Source organism: Protomyctophum parallelum, assembly GCF_964188405.1.
Source record: "Protomyctophum parallelum genome assembly, chromosome: 2".
Lineage (NCBI taxonomy): Eukaryota > Metazoa > Chordata > Actinopteri > Myctophiformes > Myctophidae > Protomyctophum > Protomyctophum parallelum.
Window position 1 is genome coordinate 15,006,709 of NC_139699.1, and position 22,851 is coordinate 15,029,559.

The window sequence follows — 22,851 nt, forward strand, 5'->3', positions numbered from 1 at the left end:
CTAGGCCGAGGACGAAATGCCACATGAACAATTTCAACTCAGCCTCAAGGTGGCGCTATAACTGGCCGAAAAGTGTTTTTACCTCTAACTGCACGGATCTGTGGATAACTTTGTATGCCAACTCCCTAGAGGCCAAGGAAAAACCTTTGCCTGGAATTTTTCACATCTGCTCTTTATAGCGCCACCAGGAGGACGACATATGTAAAACACATTTCCTATTATTACTCCATTTTCTATTATTACTCCTTCAGATTTTATCAAAATTTCACGCAAATCGGTACACATCAAGACAGGTTTGTTTGATTTCTCATATTCCATCCTGATTGGCCACGATTGGCTCCTACAGTTTTCAGGAGTAGCCCGCTTTGTACAAATCGCCACAACTCCTCAACGCAGCGTCCATTTCCGTGAAATTGTGCACCCACATTCCCACTAGGCCGAGGACGAAATGCCACATGAACAATTTCAACTCAGCCTCAAGGTGGCGCTATAACTGGCCGAAAAGTGTTTTACCTCTAACTGCACGGATCTGTGGATAACTTTGTATGCCAACTCCCTAGAGGCCAAGGAAAAACCTTTGCCTGGAATTCTTCACATCTGCTCATCCTGGTGGAGACCTGTGCCCAGAAGGGCACTTTTTCTAGTTTTAACTAAAACTAAGATGAGAGAACATATTACTCCAGTTTTAGCTGCCTGCCTAAATATGACCCAAACTGCCCCCTCAGGTCTTCCACTGCTGGCCTCCTCGCTTTGCCTAAAAAAATGGCAACTAAAGAACACAGGGAAGCAGCTTTTTGCTTCTACGGGCCGACGGCATGGAACAAACTCCAACTGTACCTTCGACAGGCAGCCTCTGTAGTTTAATAAACTCCCACTGTACCTTCGACAGGCAGCCTCTGTAGACTTGTTTTAAAGCACAGCTTGAGACCCACTTCTACACTCTTGATTTTAATTGATCTTTAATTATTATTATTGTTATTCATTGCATTACTGCATTTTTTTATATTTTATGCCTGGCTTTTCTTTCTTTCTTTCTCCATTGCTCTGTAAAGCACTTTGAGCTGCATTTCATGTCATCAAAGGTGCTATACAAATACAGTTTTATTATTATAAATGCACCATGTCTCTGTAGTACGTCTGTACAGTGTACATGTGTGCGGCTGTAATCTGCGTAACTCGAGAACCGTTCGTCGACTTCAAATTGGATATACGTGTAATTATTCAATAGCAGGCCACAATGACAAATTATACTCCTTACTGTGTGTGTGTGTGTGTGTGTGTGTGTGTGTGTGTGTGTGTGTGTGTGTGTGTGTGTGTGTGTGTGTGTGTGTGTGTCTTAAAATGTCCTAGATATTCAGATGAGAATAGGGTGTTTTTTACCTGGTTTTGTTCGTCTGTGTTCTCAAACACCGACACATTTAGCTGTATATATTTGGAGTACAAAAATAACCTAATTATTATCTTTGAGTTGCTGGCTTTTTGTGATGTCTTCTAGAACAGTTTGACAATATTGACTTTTCTACCTCTCAAAGATCAACACTATTTTTCTACTTCTCAAAAAAACAAACAAGACACTACTGCTAAAGTTATTTTAGGATAGGCTGGAATTATCCTACTCAGTTTCTTGGCTTTTGGGCTAAAATGACCAAAAATGTGTTTTGCCTTAATCATTCACACAGCTTTCTTTACCCCCCCAAAACCGGGAGACCCCCCCCCCCCCCCCCCCCCACAATTTGATTAGAAAAGACGTCATTAGCATAATTAAAAATGGTAAATGGTGCATTCATATAGCACCTTTATCCAAGGCGCTTTACATAGATTGTGCATTACATTCACCCATTCACACACCGATGGCAGCAGAAACCATGCAAGGCACCAACAAGCACATCAGGAGCAATTAGGGGTTCAGTGTCTTGCTCAAGGACACATCATTATTCATTAGTGTTAAGATGTTTATTTGACAATCGCTGTAACAAAATGCATGTTGTTGTATTGTTGTAACTTGGTTCTCTTTGTTCTTGTTGTAACTTGGTTATTTTTTCCTGTTCTTCTAGGTTCACATGCTCTGTGTGCTCCAGTCCAACCAGAGGATATTCCGAGCTGCACAGGGTTGGGTTGAGGTCGTCAACAGGATGTCAAGCTCGTCGACAGATTCTTGCTAAATGGAATAGGGGTGAGTGCCATTTGTTTCCTCGCCCCCATGGTCTTGATAATGAAGAGAACTAATGTATTTTATTTGCAGTGAAACAGTGAAACAAGCGCTGTCTCCGTCAGCCACTCCCCTCCCACAGCACACCCTAGTGACCCTACTTTATCATAATTTTAAATAAAAGGGACCATAATGTACTAAAAGGCGTATCATGGTGATGGGGAATAAAATCATGTGTAAAGTTAAGCAAAAGAAAGAAAAAAACACATTGCCGACTAGTAGTTGCTGCGAGAGTGAGGTCTAGCCAACACCAACTCGGGATTCCTGGATCGCTGCCCTCCACAATGTCCTTATCCAACATCAGGTTCTTGAGCTCTGCAGTGTTGTCAGCCAAGTTGTCGCGCCGCAGCACATCTACATTAGGTGGTACGCTTCTTTCCCCTCCTGGCTTTGCCCTGGGTTGGCTCCCATAGGGTCAATTTACTTGCCTCAAGTTCTGGGTGCCTGACGCAGTGCCCTGTCAGCCTCATCCTTCTCTCTCTGACTTTGTCCGTGACGCGTGGTAGGTCCCCATAGAGGTCCACATTTCTGATGTGGTCCGTCCATGTGACACCTAGTGCCATTCGTAGCATTCTTGTGTAGACTCCATCCAGGGCTTTTTCCTGTTGTACTGTGAGGGTCCATGTCTCGGCCCCATACAGCAGTACTGACTCCACTGTGAGGGCCCATGTCTCGGCCCCGTACAGCAGTACTGACTCCACTGTGAGGGTCCATGTCTCGGCCCCAGACAGCAGTACTGACTCCACTGTGAGGGTCCATGTCTCGGCCCCCTACAGCAGTACTGACTCCACTGTGAGGGTCCATGTCTCGGCCCCCTACAGCAGTACTGACTCCACTGTGAGGGTCCATGTCTCGGCCCCATACAGCAGTACTGACTCCACTGTGAGGGTCCATGTCTCGGCCCCATACAGCAGTACTGACTCCACTGTGAGGGTCCATGTCTCGGCCCCATACAGCAGTACTGACTCCACTGTGAGGGTCCATGTCTCGGCCCCATACAGCAGTACTGACTCCACTGTGAGGGTCCATGTCTCGGCCCCATACAGCAGTACTGACTCCACACTACGCCGACTATAAGGACGCAGTTTTTAGAATCCTAAAATCTCCTTCATTAGAGATGACACGAGCGTCCTTGAGACTTTGTTAGAAAGGCTGCAATCACAGTCACGTGACTGTTGCTGTGGCAGATTTGCTCCCACTGGGAAATGAATTCATGTGAATAATAATGCTGACCTTTTTTGATCAGAAGTTGGCTGATAGGTATTGAGATAAACTTGCAGGGGAGGGGGGGGGAATCATTTTCCTCGCAATCTTTCTGTTTTGTACGAAGGCTGGACTGCTGCTGTGTGTGTGTGTGTGTGTGTGTGTGTGTGTGTGTGTGTGTGTGTGTGTGTGTGTGTGTGTGTGTGTGTGTGTGTGTGTGTGTGTGTGTGTGTGTGTGTGACTGTGTGTGTGTGTGTGTGTGTGTGTCTTCAAGTCTTCAAGCTGTGAGTTGTAATTAGCAATGGGAGGAGTATTGATCTCTCTCTGGGCTGACGCTGATGCCAGAGAGACAAGGCAGACCTGCTCTGTAAGCTTCCTAAAGCACTCAGAGTCATCGCTGCTAACCCTGCTGGCATCCATCTATGCTTCAGTGCTGATTTTGTCGATTCAAACCAAGACGAAAAATGTTCGTCGACTACCTTTTTCCACTGATGAAACAAAATGAAAACTAAGCTACTGTATGGTGACTAAAACTAAGACTAAATATACTGACAATTTCGTCAACAAATAAAAAACTAGACTAAAATGCTAGGAAGGGACTAGTGGACAAGAGATCCAGTATAAGTCTTTTTACACTTGGTTACATGCTGAAAATAGATCTACAAATCCACAACGTGTCGCATTGTGGGCTTGTAGATCGGCTATTTTCAGCAAGTGTAAAATCAGCCATTTAGGCCTCCCTAAATACATTTCAATCGACTAAATCAACTGTAGATTTAGTCGAGTAAAATCTTATGATCTTTAGTCGACTAAAACTGGAACTAAAAATGGAAACTATTCAAGAGACTAATGACTAAAACTAAAATAGAAATCTGCTGCTAAAAACAACACTGCTATGCTTCATCTCTGTCTAAAGCAGTGGTTCCCAGGGGTCCTTGAGAGAGTTCCAGGGGGTCCCCAGCTAAATGATAGTTTGTAACCAAATGGCCCCTTATGGGTCTGTAACTCTGAGAGTGTATAAATGTAACCTGACATTTGTACACTCTCAGAGTTACATTTACATTGATTTCCCAATATAAATTGGGGGCCCCAGAGAAATGGGGGCCCGTAGCCTGCCCTGTTGCATATCAAACTGGGCGTTCTTGAAATTAAACTGGTTGAGAATCACTGCTAGAGCTGTACATATATTCTCTTATGGGGGTGAGGGTCCCTGGCATAATGATGTTTTCAAACGGGGGTCCGTGGGCTAATCGGTGTCAAATTGGAGGTCCTTGACATGAAACAAAGTTTGGGAACCACTGGTCTAAAAAAGCACTCGTCATCCCCAGACTCCTTATCCATCCATGCTTGGTCTCTGCATCCCCAGACTCCTCGTTTATCGTCTCATTGACTTCAACACAGCCATCTATCAGGATATTTCAGAGCACTTTGTGTGCTTCAGTATGTTGACGACAAGCTTTCTGGAGATGCTGATTTTCCTGTCCAGCTCGATTTGGCACCTGCCCACAGAGCCAAAACTACTGGTGTACTGACCATGGTATTACTGTGCATAACTGACCAGCCAACTGGCCTGACCTGAACCCCACAGAAAATAAAAAGTAGCCCAGACCAAGTATTGACTGCAATACATAATACTTTTCAGACGGTCGACATTTGTGGATTTTAGTGGTCTCGGAAAATATTCTAATATTTTTTAGATGGATTTTCATAAGCTGTATGCCATCATCATCAATATTGATACATTAAAAAAAAAAAGGTTTTAAATATTTCACTTTATGCGCAATTAATTGAGAAGAATAATATGAAAGTTTCACTTTTTGAATTTTATTATTACGGAAGAAAATTTACTTTTTACACCAATATTAACAAGGAGCTGTATATTCTTATCTACAGACCATAATATGGAAAGACTTGATGTTTCCGTCTCATTTCCAGGTCATTAATCTAAAATGATCCCACCATTTCAAAGTTGTGTGTAAGCAATGCTCCGTTCGAATCGATCCTCGGTCACAGACGCTGCGCTGTCTGACTTTGGCCGTATCTATTGTATTATTTGATAGAATCGTCTTATAGTTTTAGGCTTTCGTTTCACAGACACAGAAAGCGACTCTCCGGTGACCGCTGAAGGTCAGCCGTGGTGCCGCATGTTGAACACAACAACATGATCCGTTTTAACCCATTCTGACCTGAGATCAGATTCATACGAGGTTTCCACTGGACGCACACTGGTCTGATTTTAAGACCTGGAACTAGAGCTGTAACGATACGGTAACGGTATCGAAATATCGATTTGAATTAAAAAAAAAGTATATCGATATGTAAACCGAAAATACTGTATCGTTTTTGACTTTGTATCGTATCATTTCGCAATGTAAATATTCGGTATCGAAATCGTAAATATATTATTTTTAATCAATACTAAGTGCTTGTGCATTGTATTTAGCAATTTGAAGAAGAAAAGAGAAAACTATGTTTAATTACACCATTCCATATGGCTACACTTGGTCTATCGATAAATGTGTGCATTCTCTGTTTATGTCAAGGCGTGCGTTTGTCCATAATGTGTTCAGAGAATCACTGTGTTTACTTATTTATATCCATAATAAATAAATCTTTCCCTTAAAAAACTGCACTATCCACAAGTTTCAAACATATAAAATTTATTTTATTTGCTAAATAGTTTCTGTAGCGATTTCAAGTCATTGAATTGAATCGTATCGTATCACCATAATGAACCATGTATCGTTATATGTATCGTAGACGTCAACCATGTATCGTTATATGTATCGTATCGCTGTTAAAATGTATCGTTACACCCCTACCTGGAACGCATCCGAGTCGCTGTGGCTTTGCAACCACTTTAACCATTATTTTAAACTTTAGCTGAAAAACAGCAGATCTAACACGCTGTTGAATATGTCCTTTCACAGTGAACGTTTTAACCATTATTTTAAACTTTAGCTGTTGTTGAAAAACAGCAGATCTAACACGCTGTTGAATATGTCCTTTCACAGCGAATGTTTTAAACTGGAAACCCCGGAACAACAACGTGGAGGACACAGGTTGCACACAGGTGGGATCTTTTTCTTTACCGTGTTGTTTTCTTCCCCCAGGAGAGACGTCCGTGGGTGGGTCGGTCCGCGGGTCGGTCGGTGGGTCACCATGCGCTGCCTCGCCGCGCGCGTCAACTACAAGACCCTGATCTTCGTCTGCACGCTGTTCACGCTGGTCACCGTGCTGCTGTGGAACCGCTGCGCCAACCAGGGCGGCTCGCTGCACTTCCTGCCTCGCGGCATCCTGCCCGTCGCCCCCCCCAGCCCCCCCAGGGAGGGGCAGGGCGACGCCAGCGTCAGCAGCCAGCAGCAGCAGCACCCGCCGCAGCCCCCCGAACCCCCGCCCGTAGCCGGGGGGGGAGGGGCCAAGTACGAGGAGGTGGACTGCCTGATCAACGATGACGTCACGATCAAAGGTATAGGGGCGGGACTGGACGTGGGGTCCCATGGGGGCGGGGTGGGGGGTCCCATGGGGACGGGGCGGAACGATGTTGCAACGGCATCGAAAATCTATTTCCACACTTTTGTCGCCAGCTATGCCAACCTCGAGATATCTCGTGTTTAGCTATTTAACCCATTCTGACCTGAGATCAGATTCTAAAAATGTCTTCTACATCCTGACAGTTTTCTGAAAAAGCTATGTTTCTATGTCAGTGGTTCTTCGATTTTTCAAAAATAGCAGACCTACAAGCTCGTAGCGCGCCACTCGGTGGCGCGCTATGAGCTAACACCAAAAGGGGTTCCCGTTCAGAATGGGTTAACCCTCGTTTTCCAAACACGAGAACGTAATAAAAACACGAAATGTGATAAAAGAGCATTCCAGAATTTTTATCCATATTTTAAGCTTCCGTCGCTACCCAGTAGCCACCGCTGGCTTCCACGTTCCGCAGCACGTGGTCTTTAGCTCACAGCGCGTTGCGAGCTTGTAGATCTGCTATTTTTTGGTTGAATGGATTAGTGTAGGCTAGTGAACTAAGGGTTTAAGTGGTGCTGAATATTAGTATACATCTCCGCGATCCGATTATTGTGAGCGTTTATTTTATTGTTTTATCTAATAAACTGTAATTAACGATGTGTCGCCACATCCCTGATCAAAAGGTCGGCGAGAGGGCTCAGAGATCTACCTGCCCTTCAGCTGGATGGAGAAGTACTTCGAAGTGTACGGCAAGGTCGTCCAGTACGACGGCTACGACCGCTTCGAGTTCCAGCACAGCTACTCAAAGGTCAGTGCAAGGTCACCCCAAGGTGGGTCCATGGTCACCCCAAGGTGGGTCCATGGTCACCCCAAGGTGTGTCCATGGTCACCCCAAGGTGTGTCCATGGTCACCCCAAGGTGTGTCCATGGTCACCCCAAGGTGGTCACCCCAAGGTGTGTCCATGGTCACCCCAAGGTGTGTCCATGGTCACCCCAAGGTGTGTCCATGGACACCCCAAGGTGGGTCCATGGTCACCCCAAGGTGGGTCCATAGTCACCCCAAGGTGGGTCCATGGTCACCCCAAGGTGGGTCCATGGTCACCCCAAGGTGGGTCCATGGTCACCCCAAGGTGGGTCCATGGTCAATGGATAAATACATCTCCAATTCTGAGAATAAATCTCGTCCATCCATAATTGGACACGACAGTGTTATTAATATATATTTCAGGTCTCTTTCCAGAGGGAGTCCTACCACCCTCACAGTGTTATATGAATATATATTGTATATATATTTCAGGTCTACGCCCAGAGCGAGCCATATCACCCTCAGTGTTATATGAATATATATTTTATATATATTTCAGGTCTCTTCCCAGAGGGAGTCCTACCACCCTCACAGTGTTATATGAATATATATTGTATATATATTTCAGGTTTCTTCCCAGAGGGAGTCCTACCACCCTCACAGTGTTATATTAATATATATATTGTATATATATTTCAGGTCTACGCCCAGCGGGAGCCATACCACCCTCACGGGGTCTTCATGTCCTTCGAGGGCTACAACGTGGAGGTCCGCGACCGCGTCAAGTGCATCAGCGGAGTGGAAGGTAAGGGTTAACTAAGGTCAGCTTGTGATGACTCGTAACACTGATGACACAGTGTGTTATTGAGTTATTGTTACACAGGCACAGCAGTGGCAGCCATTTTCTGGTTCCATCGCTCCAAAACCCGTTGGTTTTCCCCACTGTGCTCGGGGGGGCATACGTCGTCTTACTCTATCCCATTCTGAACGGGAACCCATTTTGGTGTTAGCGTCATGTTATGCTTTAGCTATTTAAAAATAGCAGATCTACAAGCTCATAGCGCGCCACCGAGTGGCGCGCTACAAGCTTGTAGGTCTGCTATTTTTGAAAAATCGAAGAACGACTGACATTTTTAGAATCTGATCTCAGGTCAGAATGGGTTAATCAGACCAGTGTGTGTCCAGTGGAAACCTCGTATGAATCTGATCTCATGTCAGAATGGGTTAATCAGTAAGACGACGTATCGCCATATCCTTGCTCCTTTTTTATTTATGTCCATATGAAGCAATGACGCTTCCTTAACCCATTCTGACCTGAGATCAGATTCATACGAGGTTTCCACTGGACACACACTGGTCTGATTAAAACACTTTGACTGCTAATCACGACATTCCCAACCTAATTGATGAAGAACAGCTTCCCTGCGGATCACGAGATTCCCGACATTTTGTTTTCATTGTTTAATTCGCCTTTTTTTTTAATAAGTTTTAAGACTTTTAAAACAGGGTTTCCATCCGACACGTCGGTGGGATAGGTGATGCGTTCTTATGACGTAAACGGAAACCAATGATTCACACTGGCTTGCTAGGGCTTCTGGGAAAACTGAGGCGCGATGTTAGTCTATGGCCGCCATAGAGTATATATGAATAGAGAAGACACCCGAGTTCTCCTCCCATCCACTTGCATTAAGTTACTCAAAAGCGCATGAGGAGGCCCAGGCCGTAGCGTAACGGTCTGGGCACCAGACTGGTAATCCAGTCGCAGTGTGCCGCGGGTTCGACTCCCGGACCCGACACGGCCTTTACTGCATGTCATCCCCCCATCTCTCTCCCGTTTCCTGTCAGCCTACTGTCTGTCCCTTCAAAAATCAATAAAAGGCGTAAGCCGCAAAAAATAAAAAATAAAAAAGCGCATGAGGCGATTTCACTCCTCCTTCCTGGTAGGAACAGAGTGCATTCTGGGACGGATTGCAATGGTGAGTGGCCCCAAACACATGAACGCGCTGCCGTTGAACACGCACGAGTGTCGTCTGTCGTGAACGTGTACAATGATAGTCAATGGACAGCGCGTTCATGTGTTTGGGGCCAGGCTGCAATACCTTCATTCGGCCACTATGTCCATTTCGCCTCAGGGTTTCCTCTGGGTGCCTTCTCTATTCATAATATATACTCTAAGATGGCCGCGTCTGTGCAGTAGTCTGGGCAGTCAATGGGTCATTGCCATTAATTTATTCCGCAGTCAAAGTGTTGCAGATGGTGTGACTGTATGCAGGCGCTTGTTGAATCAAACATGTGGTTGAAACTTAAGTTCCTCATCCTGTTCCTCTAGGCGTGCCCCTGTCCACCCAGTGGGGTCCTCAGGGGTACTTCTATGCCATCCAGATCGCTCAGTACGGTCTGAGTCACTACAGTAAGAACCTGACGGAGCGCCCGCCCCACGTGGAGCTGTACGACACGGCGGAGGAACGCGACGCGTCGCCGCCGCTCTGGGACGTCCCGAAAGGCTGCAGCCTCAGCCGTGTGCGAGACAAGACCCGCAGCACCTGGGTTCGACAGTTCAGCGCCCCAGGTATACCACCATCCATACATACATGCATCCATAGTTCCATACATACATCTTCAACCGCTTATCCGTAGTCGGGTCGCGATGGCAACAGCTCCAGCATAGTGCTCCAGACTTCCACTCTCCAGAGCAACATTAGTGACTTCCTCCTGGGGGATCCCGAGACGTTCCAAGGCCAGTGGAGTCGATGTGTTTCCTCCATCTGGTCCTTGGTCTTCCCCGGGGTCTCCTCCCAGTGGAGATATAATCCATCTGGTCCTTGGTCTGCCCCGGGGTCTCCTCCCAGTGGAGATATAATCCATCTGGTCCTTGGTCTGCCCTGGGGTCTCCTCCCAGTGGAGATATAATCCATCTGGTCCTTGGTCTGCCCCGGGGTCTCCTCCCAGTGGAGATATAATCCATCTGGTCCTTGGTCTGCCCCGGGGTCTCCTCCCAGTGGAGATATAATCCATCTGGTCCTTGGTCTGCCCTGGGGTCTCCTCCCAGTGGAGATATAATCCATCTGGTCCTTGGTCTGCCCCGGGGGCTCTAGACTCTAGAGAACATTCAGGCATCTGGTTAGGATGCCTCTAGAGTCTAGAGGCATCCTAACCAGATGCCTGAATGTTTTACTTAACCCATTCTGGGCAGGAACCCCTGTATTGGGAGTTTTTTATCTCACTATTAGTAAGTAGAGGAAAGCAGGCAGAAGCATGACTCAGCATCACGATTCAGGCATAATTTCTTTATTCAGAGTTTTTTGTCGGTTCCCAGTACAGCAACATGACTTTTTCCAGTTCTCTCCCCCATCAATCAATCCACACCCCTTTATTCACAGGCAAATCCCCATTTACAACAGCAACAGATGGTCATTCAACACCTCCTTTCATGGACATCCATCCAGGTCTTTAGGTGCAGTCTAGTTAATGTTAGATTTGGAAGCAAGTTCTACATCTGTTGGAGTTTGTCAGACGAGAACAGAGATATTATTCTACTTGGTTATATACAGAATAGATCTGTTCTAAAGATGAGATAGTGATAGCATGGAGCATGGAGACTCAGCTGTCAGATTGACAGCTGCAGTTCAGTTAGAATGAGCATATTGATGAGACTCCATACCATAATGCATATATATTTGGTAGTCTAGTTGGCATTCTAAAATAGCCATTACACCCCTTTTGATTTCAAAAATCGTGAAAATGTGGTGCAAATCTTTCAATATATATTCTTTCAGAGCGAACGTTTATACCTCAAATCTTTGCTTCTGGGGGGGTCCCTGGAACAACATATTGTCAGATGGGGGTCGGTGGCCAATTACATAACATTTTGGGGGTCCTTGACATGAAAATGAGTGACGACTGACATAGAAACATGTTTTTTTTGTCAGGATTTAGAAGACATTTGTAGAATCGTTCCCAAGTCTAAATGGGTTAAGTAAAACATGTAGCGACAGTTCAGCGCCCCAGGTAAAAAAAGACGGTTCAGGAGTTGCAGACATTTATCCAAAAGTCTGACATGTGCTGCGTGTTACAAATCACCCTGTGCTGTTTGGTTAGGGTTTGGGTCGGGTTTGGGTCAGGTGTCACTAGACAAATGACTGTTCAGGCTCTTGGTATTTCTGAAGAAATGCCTGCACCCACAGTTTGGTGCCCCAGGTACAGTAAGCCACGCACATGTAGTACACCTACTCATGTACAGTTTGCAAAAGGTACGGTTATACAATATTGCTATAAGGATAACGCAAAAAGGGTGTGTGTGTGTGTGCACGCACGCACAGTAATAAACTTTATTTGTATAGCACCTTTCATACAAATAAGTAGCTCAAAGTGCTTGACATTAAATAGCCCAATATGGGACCTCAGTCCCTACGCTCATACTGTAGCCCCATATGGGACCTCAGTCCCTACGCTCATACTGTAGCCCCATATGGGACCTCAGTCCCTACGCTCATACTGTAGACCCATATGGGACCTCAGTCCCTACGCTCATACTGTAGCCCCATATGAGACCTCAGTCCCTACACTCATACTGTAGCCCCATATGGGACCTCAGTCCCTACGCTCATACTGTAGCCCCATATGAGACCTCAGTCCCTACGCTCATACTGTAGCCCCATATGGGACCTCAGTCCCTACGCTCATACTGTAGCCCCATATGGGACCTCAGTCCCTACGCTCATACTGTAGCCCCATATGAGACCTCAGTCCCTACACTCATACTGTAGCCCCATATGGGACCTCAGTCCCTACGCTCATACTGTAGCCCCATATGGGACCTCAGTCCCTACGCTCATACTGCAGCCCCATATGGGACCTCAGTCCCTACGCTCATACTGTAGCCCCATATGGGACCTCAGTCCCTACGCTCATACTGTAGCCCCATATGGGACCTCAGTCCCTACACTCATACTGTAGACCCATATGGGACCTCAGTCCCTACGCTCATACTGTAGCCCCATATGGGACCTCAGTCCCTACCATAGAGTTATATATCTATAGAGAAGACACCCGAGTTCTCCTCCCATCCACTTGCATTAAGTTGCTCAAAAGCGCATGAGGCGGATTCACTCCTCCTTCCTGGTAGGAACAGAGTGCATTCTGGGACAGTTTGGTTACAAACACATGAACGCGCTGCCGTTGACTATCATTGTGCCGTTTGTGCGCGTTCACGTATGAAACATTCGTTCACGTGTCATGGCCCCAATCACATGAACGTGCGCAATGATAGTCAACGGAGCAGCGCTGGCTCGAGCTGCACTACCAAATCCGGCCACTATGTCCATTTCGCCTCAGGGTTTCCTCTGGGTGCCTTCTCTAGAAATATATACTCTAAGGTCCCTACGCTCATACTGTAGCCCCATATGGGACCTCAGTCCCTACACTCATACTGTAGCCCCATATGGGACCTCAGTCCCTACGCTCATACTGTAGCCCCATATGGGACCTCAGTCCCTACGCTCATACTGTAGCCCCATATGGGACCTCAGTCCCTACACTCATACTGCAGCCCCATATGGGACCTCAGTCCCTACGCTCATACTGTAGCCCCATATGGGACCTCAGTCCCTACGCTCATACTGCAGCCCCATATGGGACCTCAGTCCCTACACTCATACTGTAGCCCCATATGGGACCTCAGTCCCTACGCTCATACTGTAGCCCCATATGGGACCTCAGTCCCTACGCTCATACTGTAGCCCCCCTCAGTCCCTACACTCATACTGTAGCTCCATATGGGACCTCAGTCCCTACGCTCATACTGTAGCCCCATATGGGACCTCAGTCCCTACGCTCATACTGTAGCCCCCCTCAGTCCCTACACTCATACTGTAGCTCCATATGGGACCTCAGTCCCTACGCTCATACTGTAGCCCCAAATGGGACCTCAGTCCCTACGCTCATACTGTAGCCCCCCTCAGTCCCTACGCTCATACTGTAGCTCCATATGGGACCTCAGTCCCTACGCTCATACTGTAGCCCCATATGGGTCCTCGGTCCCTACGCTCATACTGTAGCCCCATATGGGACCTCAGTTCCTATGCTCATACTGTAGCCCCATATGGGACCTCAGTCCCTACACTCATACTGCAGCCCCATATGGGACCTCAGTCCCTACGGCCTGCGCTCATACTGTAGCTCCATATGGGACCTCAGTCCCTACGCTCATACTGTAGCCCCATATGGGACCTCAGTCCCTACACTCATACTGTAGACCCATATGGGACCTCAGTCCCTACGCTCATACTGTAGCCCCATATGGGACCTCAGTCCCTACGCTCATACTGTAGCCCCATATGGGACCTCAGTCCCTACGCTCATACTGTAGCCCCATATGGGACCTCAGTCCCTACGCTCATACTGTAGCCCCATATGGGACCTCAGTCCCTACACTCATACTGTAGCCCCATATGAGACCTCAGTCCCTACACTCATACTGTAGACCCATATGGGACCTCAGTCCCTACACTCATACTGTAGCCCCATATGGGACCTCAGTCCCTACGCTCATACTGTAGCCCCATATGGGACCTCAGTCCCTACGCTCATACTGTAGCCCCATATGGGACCTCAGTCCCTACACTCATACTGTAGCCCCATATGGGACCTCAGTCCCTACACTCATACTGCAGCCCCATATGGGACCTCAGTCCCTACGCTCATACTGTAGCCCCCCTCAGTCCCTACACTCATACTGTAGCTCCATATGGGACCTCAGTCCCTACGCTCATACTGTAGCCCCATATGGGACCTCAGTCCCTACGCTCATACTGTAGCCCCCCTCAGTCCCTACACTCATACTGTAGCTCCATATGGGACCTCAGTCCCTACGCTCATACTGTAGCCCCATATGGGACCTCAGTCCCTACGCTCATACTGTAGCCCCAAATGGGACCTCAGTCCCTACGCTCATACTGTAGCCCCATATGGGACCTCAGTCCCTACGCTCATACTGTAGCCCCCCTCAGTCCCTACACTCATACTGTAGCTCCATATGGGACCTCAGTCCCTACGCTCATACTGTAGCCCCATATGGGTCCTCGGTCCCTACGCTCATACTGTAGCCCCATATGAGACCTCAGTTCCTATGCTCATACTGTAGCCCCATATGGGACCTCAGTCCCTACACTCATACTGTAGACCCATATGGGACCTCAGTCCCTACGGCCTACGCTCATACTGTAGCCCCATATGGGACCTCAGTCCCTACGGCCTACGCTCATACTGTAGCCCCATATGGGACCTCAGTCCCTACGCTCATACTGTAGCCCCATATGAGACCTCAGTCCCTACGCTCATACTGTAGCTCCATATGGGACCTCAGTCCCTACGCTCATACTGTAGCCCCATATGGGACCTCAGTCCCTACGCTCATACTGTAGCCCCATATGGGACCTCAGTCCCTACGCTCATACTGTAGCCCCATATGGGACCTCAGTCCCTACGCTCATACTGTAGCCCCATATGGGACCTCAGTCCCTACGCTCATACTGTAGCTCCATATGGGACCTCAGTCCCTACGCTCATACTGTAGCCCCATATGGGACCTCAGTCCCTACGCTCATACTGTAGCTCCATATGGGACCTCAGTCCCTACGCTCATACTGTAGCCCCATATGGGACCTCAGTCCCTACGCTCATACTGTAGCCCCATATGGGACCTCAGTCCCTACACTCATACTGTAGCCCCATATGGGACCTCAGTCCCTACGCTCATACTGTAGCCCCATATGGGACCTCAGTCCCTACGCTCATACTGTAGCCCCATATGGGACCTCAGTCCCTACGCTCATACTGTAGCCCCATATGGGACCTCAGTCCCTACGCTCATACTGCAGCCCCATATGGGACCTCAGTCCCTACACTCATACTGTAGCCCCATATGGGACCTCAGTCCCTACACTCATACTGTAGACCCATATGGGACCTCAGTCCCTACGCTCATACTGTAGCCCCATATGGGACCTCAGTCCCTACGCTCATACTGTAGACCCATATGGGACCTCAGTCCCTACGCTCATACTGTAGCTCCGAGAGGAGGTCTTATAACCGGCGCATGGTTTCCACTTTACAGCAAACGGACCTGTTTCCGCACACCGTGTCCAGAAAGTAAAGGTCGGATAAAGGTCTAAAGTATTGTTTGTTTATTAGCGGACAAGAAGTTCCAAGTGACGGCTTGAAACGAACATTTAAATTGCTTATTTAATCAGCCAATCGGCTGCTTCCATGTTCTCAAGGAAGTTGTGGCCGGAGAGGCAGCATCAGCGAAAAAGTCCTATATGATTGACAGCCCATACATCCACACAGTAAAGTCCTATCTGATTGACAGCCCATACATCCACACAGAAAAGTCCTATCTGATTGACAGCCCATACATCCAGACAGAAAAGTCCTATCTGATTGACAGCCCATACATCCAGACAGAAAAGTCCTATCTGATTGACAGCCTATACATCCAGACAGAAAAGTCCTATCTGATTGACAGCCCATACATCCACACAGAAGAGTCCTTTCTGATTGACATCCCATACAGCAAACAGAAAAGTCCTATCTGATTGACAGCCCATACATCCACACAGAAAAGTCCTATCTGATTGACAGCCTATACATCCAGACAGAAAAGTCCTATCTGATTGACAGCCCATACATCCACACAGTAAAGTCCTATCTGATTGACAGCCCATACATCCACACAGAAAAGTCCTATCTGATTGACAGCCCATACATCCAGACAGAAAAGTCCTATCTGATTGACAGCCCATACATCCAGACAGAAAAGTCCTATCTGATTGACAGCCCATACATCCACACAGAAAAGTCTTATCTGATTGACAGCCCCATACATCCACACAGAAATGTCCTATCTGATTGACAGCCCCATACATCCACACAGAAAAGTCCTATCTGATTGACAGCCCATACATCCACTCAGAAAAGTCTTATCTGATTGACGGCCCATACAGCAAACAGAAGAGTCCTATCTGATTGACAGCCCATACATCCAATCAGAAGAGTCCTATCTGATTGCGTTAAACGACGTTAAACTCACTTTGCCACTGGATGTTTTGCATGCACAGTACCCTCTCTTCCCTCAGAGTGGAAAGGAGATGTTGTGGTCTGCACGCCCTGCCCATATTCTATTGATGGCAGAGTAATCGGAGTAATCAAGAGTAAACGAAGTAATCTGGGGGCCACACGCACTACAAATCCACTTACTCTCTGGATTGGCTTGAGTAATGGATTTATGAGTGCATTAAATGGACAACCACAACCACAGGCCCCTGCCTGACTGGCGTCTCCCTCTTTATCTATCCTTCCTTCTCTCTCTCTCTCTCTGTCTCTGTCTCTGTGTCTCTCTGCCACAGGCCCCTGCCTGACTGGCGTCTTCCTTCTCTCTCTCTCTGTCTCTGTCTGTGTCTCTCTGCCACAGGCCCCTGCCTGACTGGCGCTCTCCCTCTTTATCTATCTATCCTTCCTTCTCTCTCTCTCTCTGTCTCTGTCTGTGTCTCTCTGCCACAGGGCCCTGCCTGACTGGCGTCTCCCTCCCTCCCTCCCTCCCTCCCTCCCTCCCTATGGCCCTCATTTATCAATCGAGTGTAAAATCTGCCACAGATTCGAGTGCAGGTTTCGTAGTACACCCACGTCGCCACGGCATTTATAAAGTGATCGCAAACAGCTGATCCTTCCTTAATTTTGTTCTCACGTTAATAAATGTCACGGCTGAATTTGATCTGGCACGCCCTAAGAAATCAAGCCTCGCCCTCGTTTTTGCGACATGAACAACGGCAATACGTTTCCTGAAACCATGGTTACATGAAAAAGCACGCACACGCAACTTGCAAGCCCAACTAACTGGTGTGTTGTTAAACAAATAAAGAACGAACACCTGCATGAATTAAATAAAGCGTGCGTGCGGGGGGTGAGGCGGGCAGCAAGGGAAGCGAAGCGAGAGGAGAAACAGACAACTAAATAAAGTTGTAGGCCTACCCTGTGACAGGGTAGGTCTACAACTTTATTTAATTCATGCAGGGTCCCTGTCTGTTTCCCTCTCACCTCGCTTGCCTTGCTGTCATGCACGCACGCACCTACATGACACATTAAAAAAAGCTGTCTGTTTCTCCTCTCGCTTCGCTTCCCCCTCACCCCCCGCACGCACGCACGCACATATCGCTATTTGCAACTTTAACTGTGTGTTGTTAGTTGTATATTAAATTATTAAAGTATTTTTAATTTAATATACAACAAGATATATTAGTGAACGAAAACCTGAACCTGTGAACCATAATTAAATAACAAATAGGCACACACACGCTGCTGTTTTTCAGGTGCTCCTCCTGTCCTGTCTGTCTGTCTGTCTGTCTCTCTATCACAGTGGTCCGTCCGTGACCAACTGACCATGCACGTTCCGACGTTCGCCAGTCTATTTAGATTGCCTCGCAGTCGTTAGTCATGCACTGTTATATGAATGTGCAGCCAAAACCATAGCCTCATGTGGCTGGTGCATGGGCTGGCTGGGTAATATACCTATATCTCCGATGCAGTTCCCACTTGCGCTGGGAGCCTGGCACGGTACATTTGGCATTCGAGCGACGCGTCGGGTTTATTATATTGCACATACCTTAAGAAAGACATCGGCCTTCATGCTGTAGATTAGGCTACAGTATACCTGCACGTTGGGACTCTCCGCAGCTGAGCTGCAGCAGCTGCTGCACTATACTCTCCAACGTCCCGTCATGGAAATATTTCAGCACAGACAGCCCAAATCCTCGCATGTATGCGCTCATGCAAAACACTGTTTAAATGGCTTAAGCATCTCTTGCAACATTGTTTTTAATTGCGCGATTTTATCTCCTACTAATTTCATATGACACATGTATTCCTTAACATTTTTATTTATTTATTTTTTACATGTAGCCCATGTTTTGATGCCTGTGGCAGCCTCTCAGCAGTTCAGACAAGGCTGCTCCGCTTGTGTAAAACAGAAAAACAGCGTACGCCAGCTCGCGACCAGACGTGACTATTTGTCCTACTCAAGTTCAATTTCAAGCTTTGCCGGAAATGTTAAATGCCGAAAATGTCGGTAATTTCGGCGTGCGCCCATATTTTGGCGTACGCACGGTTGATAAATGAGGGCCTATCTATCTATCTATCTATCTATCTATCTATCTATCTATCTATCTATCTATCTATCTATCTATCTATCTATCTATCTATCTATCTATCTATCTATCTATCTATCTATCTATCTATCTATCTATCTATCTATCTATCTATCTATCTATCTACCTACCTACCTACCTACCTACCTACCTACCTACTTACCTTCCTTCCTTCCTTCCTTCCTTCCTTCCTTCCTTCCTTCTGTGTCTCTCTGCCACAGGCGCTGCCTGACTGGTGTCCGTCTGTCTATCCATCCTTCCTTCTCTCTCTCTGTCCCCCTTTCTGAAACCAGCTCCTCACCACTCGCCCTACACACTTGCCCTCGATATGCGCGTTCACGCGAGGCTGCGCCATATTAAGTGTCGTCCGAAACCAAGCAGCCTTGAGTGGAAGTGGCTTATAAAGCCCTCAAGAGCGAGTCTGTGCCGATCTAGACTCGATTGCCTTGTGCAGCCCTGCTCTCTGTCCGCATGGAAACCGCCACCTACAAATGTAAGAACCACCACAAATAAATGATAAATAAACTCCTCCTAAACAATCTTCATCTGATGCAAAATAGGCAACGCTCCAACTGATGTTCACAAGGGCTCTTTATTTACCCCACCGTGAAAAACTATAAATTAAACCACACAAACAAAACAACTTTTAACACAATGATTTATAAACACCATGGATGTATATGACATGACACGCTGTATTTCCTTTTTCCATATTAATTAAATCCACATGTCACACAAACATACACGATGCAATGCAATATAACTGTACAAACAAAATAACAGGTAACACAATTGCATGCTGGTAACCATGGCAACGAATAGTGTCTGTTTCCTGTTTCTTCACAAGGAGGGCGAGTGTATTTCCAAACAGTTTTTTATACCCAGCACCCTAATCAAGGGAACTGGATTCAGCTGGAGGGGCACTTCCTGACGAGGGAACCTCCCGAGAGCACTTCAAGTCAAGGGACTGGTTTCAGAAAGGGCCTCTCTCTGTGTCTCTCTGCCACAGGCCCCTCTCTCTCTCTGTCTCTGTCTCTGTGTCTCTCTGCCACAGGCCCCTGCCTGACTGGCGCTCTCCCTATCTATCTATCCTTCCTCTCTCTCTCTCTCTCTCTCTCTCTCTCTCTCTCTCTGTCTCTCTGTCTCTCTCTCTCTCTCTCTCTCTCTCTCTCTCTCTCTCTCTCTCTCTCTCTCTCTCTCTCTCTCTCTCTCTCTCTCTCGATCAGAAGGCCCTGTGGAAGGTGACATGGCCAGAAGGCCTATAGTTTGTACCTCACCGCATGACAATTACAATGTAGACATTTTGCAGACTCTCTTAATCCAGAAAGACGTGCAGTAAGCAAGAACAACACATGGTGATGCATCACATGCATAAGGAGGGGGAGACCAGTCTGAAAGCTGTGTGTGTTCTCTCCACTAGTCCCTCCCTGACATTTTGTTCTACTGGATCTCTTCTCCACTAGTCCCTCCCTGACATTTAGTTCTACTGGATCTCTTCTCCACTAGTCCCTCCCTGACATTTAGTTCTACTGGATCTCTTCTCCACTAGTCCCTCCCTGACATTTTGTTCTACTGGATCTCTTCTCCACTAGTCCCTCCCTGACATTTAGTTCTACTGGATCTCTTCTCCACTAGTCCCTCCCTGACATTTAGTTCTACTGGATCTCTTCTCCACTAGTCCCTCCCTGACATTTAGTTCTACTGGATCTCTTCTCCACTAGTCCCTCCCTGACATTTAGTTCTACTGGATCTCTTCTCCACTAGTCCCTCCCTGACATTTAGTTCTACTGGATCTCTTCTCCACTAGTCCCTCCCTGACATTTAGTTCTACTGGATCTCTTCTCCACTAGTCCCTCCCTGACATTTAATTCTACTGGATCTCTTCTCCACTAGTCCCTCCCTGACATTTAGTTCTACTGGATCTCTTCTCCACTAGTCCCTCCCTGACATTGCAGTGCTGCTATGTGCATCTCCTAGTGACTGAGGACAGACAGACATGCAGTGCTGCTATGTGCATCTCCTAGTGACTGAGGACAGACAGACATGCAGTGCTGCTATGTGCATCTCCTAGTGACTGAGGACAGACAGACATGCAGTGCTGCTATGTGCATCTCCTAGTGACTGTGAGGACAGACAGACATGCAGTGCTGCTATGTGCATCTCCTAGTGACTGAGGACAGACATGCAGTGCTGCTATGTGCATATCCTAGTGACTGAGGACAGACATGCAGTGCTGCTATGTGCATCTCTTAGTGACTGTGAGGACAGACAGACATGCAGTGCTGCTATGTGCATCTCTTAGTGACTGTGAGGACAGACAGACATGCAGTGCTGCTATCATGTGCATCTGCTTCTGCACTCATTCCTATTCCTCTCAGGCTCGGCTCCAGGTTATTTGATTTGATTTAGTTGGAAAAGCAATCATAATACAACATTATAATCAGCGATTCAAGGATTTCACTGTAAAGTCTGAAGACTTATTCCCACTGAGGTCCTCTCACACTGAACGGAACAATACATTTATGTACAGTAAAACATGTGCATGAGACTTAAACTGAGGGTACAGAATTAGAAACTGATGGTGGCTACACCCCCCCCCCCCTCGTGCTCTCTGTCTCTGTCTCTGTCTCTGTCTCTCTCTCTCTCTCTCTCTCTCTCTCTCTCTCTCTCTCTCTCTCTGTCTCTCCTAATCTGACATTCATCTAATTAAGCCCGCTGTGCAGTGACAGATCTGAACTGCCATCTCATGGGGTACCAGTATGTCTGTCTGTCTGTCTGTTTTTGTTAATACAAATGAAATGACAATATATTCATATTTGACTTCAACAGTGGACACAAAAAAATAATGAATGCGTCATCAGAGGCTCTCTCTCTCTCTCTCTCTCTCTCTCTCTCAATTTAAAAATTTCAATTTCAAAAGGCTTTATTGGCATGATATAAATATGTTCTACATTGCCAAAGCAACCATACAACAAAACAAAATAACTCAACATTGCGCACACAGAGACAACAACAAACATCCCAACAATAATGAACAACAATCAATATACAATAACAATGAAAATAAATGAACGGACAGAAACATAACGGCAACTTAAAGACCCTGTTCAGCCAGATATACCTGTCTCTACTGTCCACTGGCTGTCCCTCTCTCTCTCTCTCTCTCTCTCTCTCTCTCTCTCCCAGAGTCTTCCGACGGTGTCTCTCTCCCCCTGGAGAACTACGTTTAACCCATTTTGACCTGAGATCAGATTCTAAAAAAATCTTCTACATCCTGACAGTTTTCCATTCTGACCTGAGATCAGATTCTAAAAAAATCTTCTACACCCTGACAGTTTTCCATTCTGACCTGAGATCAGATTCTAAAAATGTCTTCTATGTCAGTCACTCTTCGATTTTTCAAAAAATAGCAGACCTACAAGCTCGTAGCGCGCCACTCGGTGGCGCGCTATGAGCTTGTAGATCTGCTATTTTTCAATAGCTAAAGCATAACATAGTGCTAACACCAAAATGGGTTCCTGCCCAAAATGGGTTAATGGATACTCTCTCTCTCTCTCTCTCCCAGAGTCCTCCGACGGTGTCTCTCTCCCCCTGGGGAACTCCAAGGACTTCATCCTGAGTTTGGACCTGAGGTTCACGTCCAACGGCAGCGTCTCGGTGGTCCTGGAGACCACGGAGAAGGGCGCTCCGTTCGTCCTCCACTACGTCACCACCAGCACGCTCATCGCCTTCCGAGACCGCGACATCACCTACGGCATCGGAGCGCGCGCCGCCTGGAGCACGCTGACCCGCGACCTGCTGACCGACCTCAGGAAGGGCATCGGGCTGTCCAACACCAAGGCTGTCAAAGCCACCAAGGTACTTAAGGCTCAACCATTTTCATGTCAAGGACCCCATGTCAAGGAATTGTATGTATTTAGTTGCGGACCCCCATCTGAAAATATGTAGTTCCATGGTCTCCCCAGAAG

The 22,851-nt window shown here is 47.0% G+C and overlaps 2 protein-coding genes across 2 annotated transcripts in view; one reads left to right on the forward strand and one right to left on the reverse strand.

Moving 5' to 3' along the window:
- atxn1l (ataxin 1-like) overlaps nucleotides 1-22,851 on the reverse strand; it is a 303,220-nt gene that overhangs the window by 211,425 nt on the left and 68,944 nt on the right. The window lies entirely within an intron of this gene.
- Nucleotides 1-22,851, forward strand: part of LOC310854939 (D-glucuronyl C5-epimerase B-like) — a 38,031-nt gene that overhangs the window by 8,835 nt on the left and 6,345 nt on the right. The window contains exons 2-7 of the mRNA XM_083759706.1: nucleotides 2,055-2,173; nucleotides 6,526-6,881; nucleotides 7,564-7,688; nucleotides 8,385-8,490; nucleotides 10,015-10,254; nucleotides 22,449-22,741. Of these exons, the coding sequence (XP_083615832.1) occupies nucleotides 6,575-6,881; nucleotides 7,564-7,688; nucleotides 8,385-8,490; nucleotides 10,015-10,254; nucleotides 22,449-22,741 (1,071 nt within the window). The 5' untranslated portion in view covers nucleotides 2,055-2,173; nucleotides 6,526-6,574. The remainder of the gene's footprint in view (nucleotides 1-2,054; nucleotides 2,174-6,525; nucleotides 6,882-7,563; nucleotides 7,689-8,384; nucleotides 8,491-10,014; nucleotides 10,255-22,448; nucleotides 22,742-22,851) is intronic.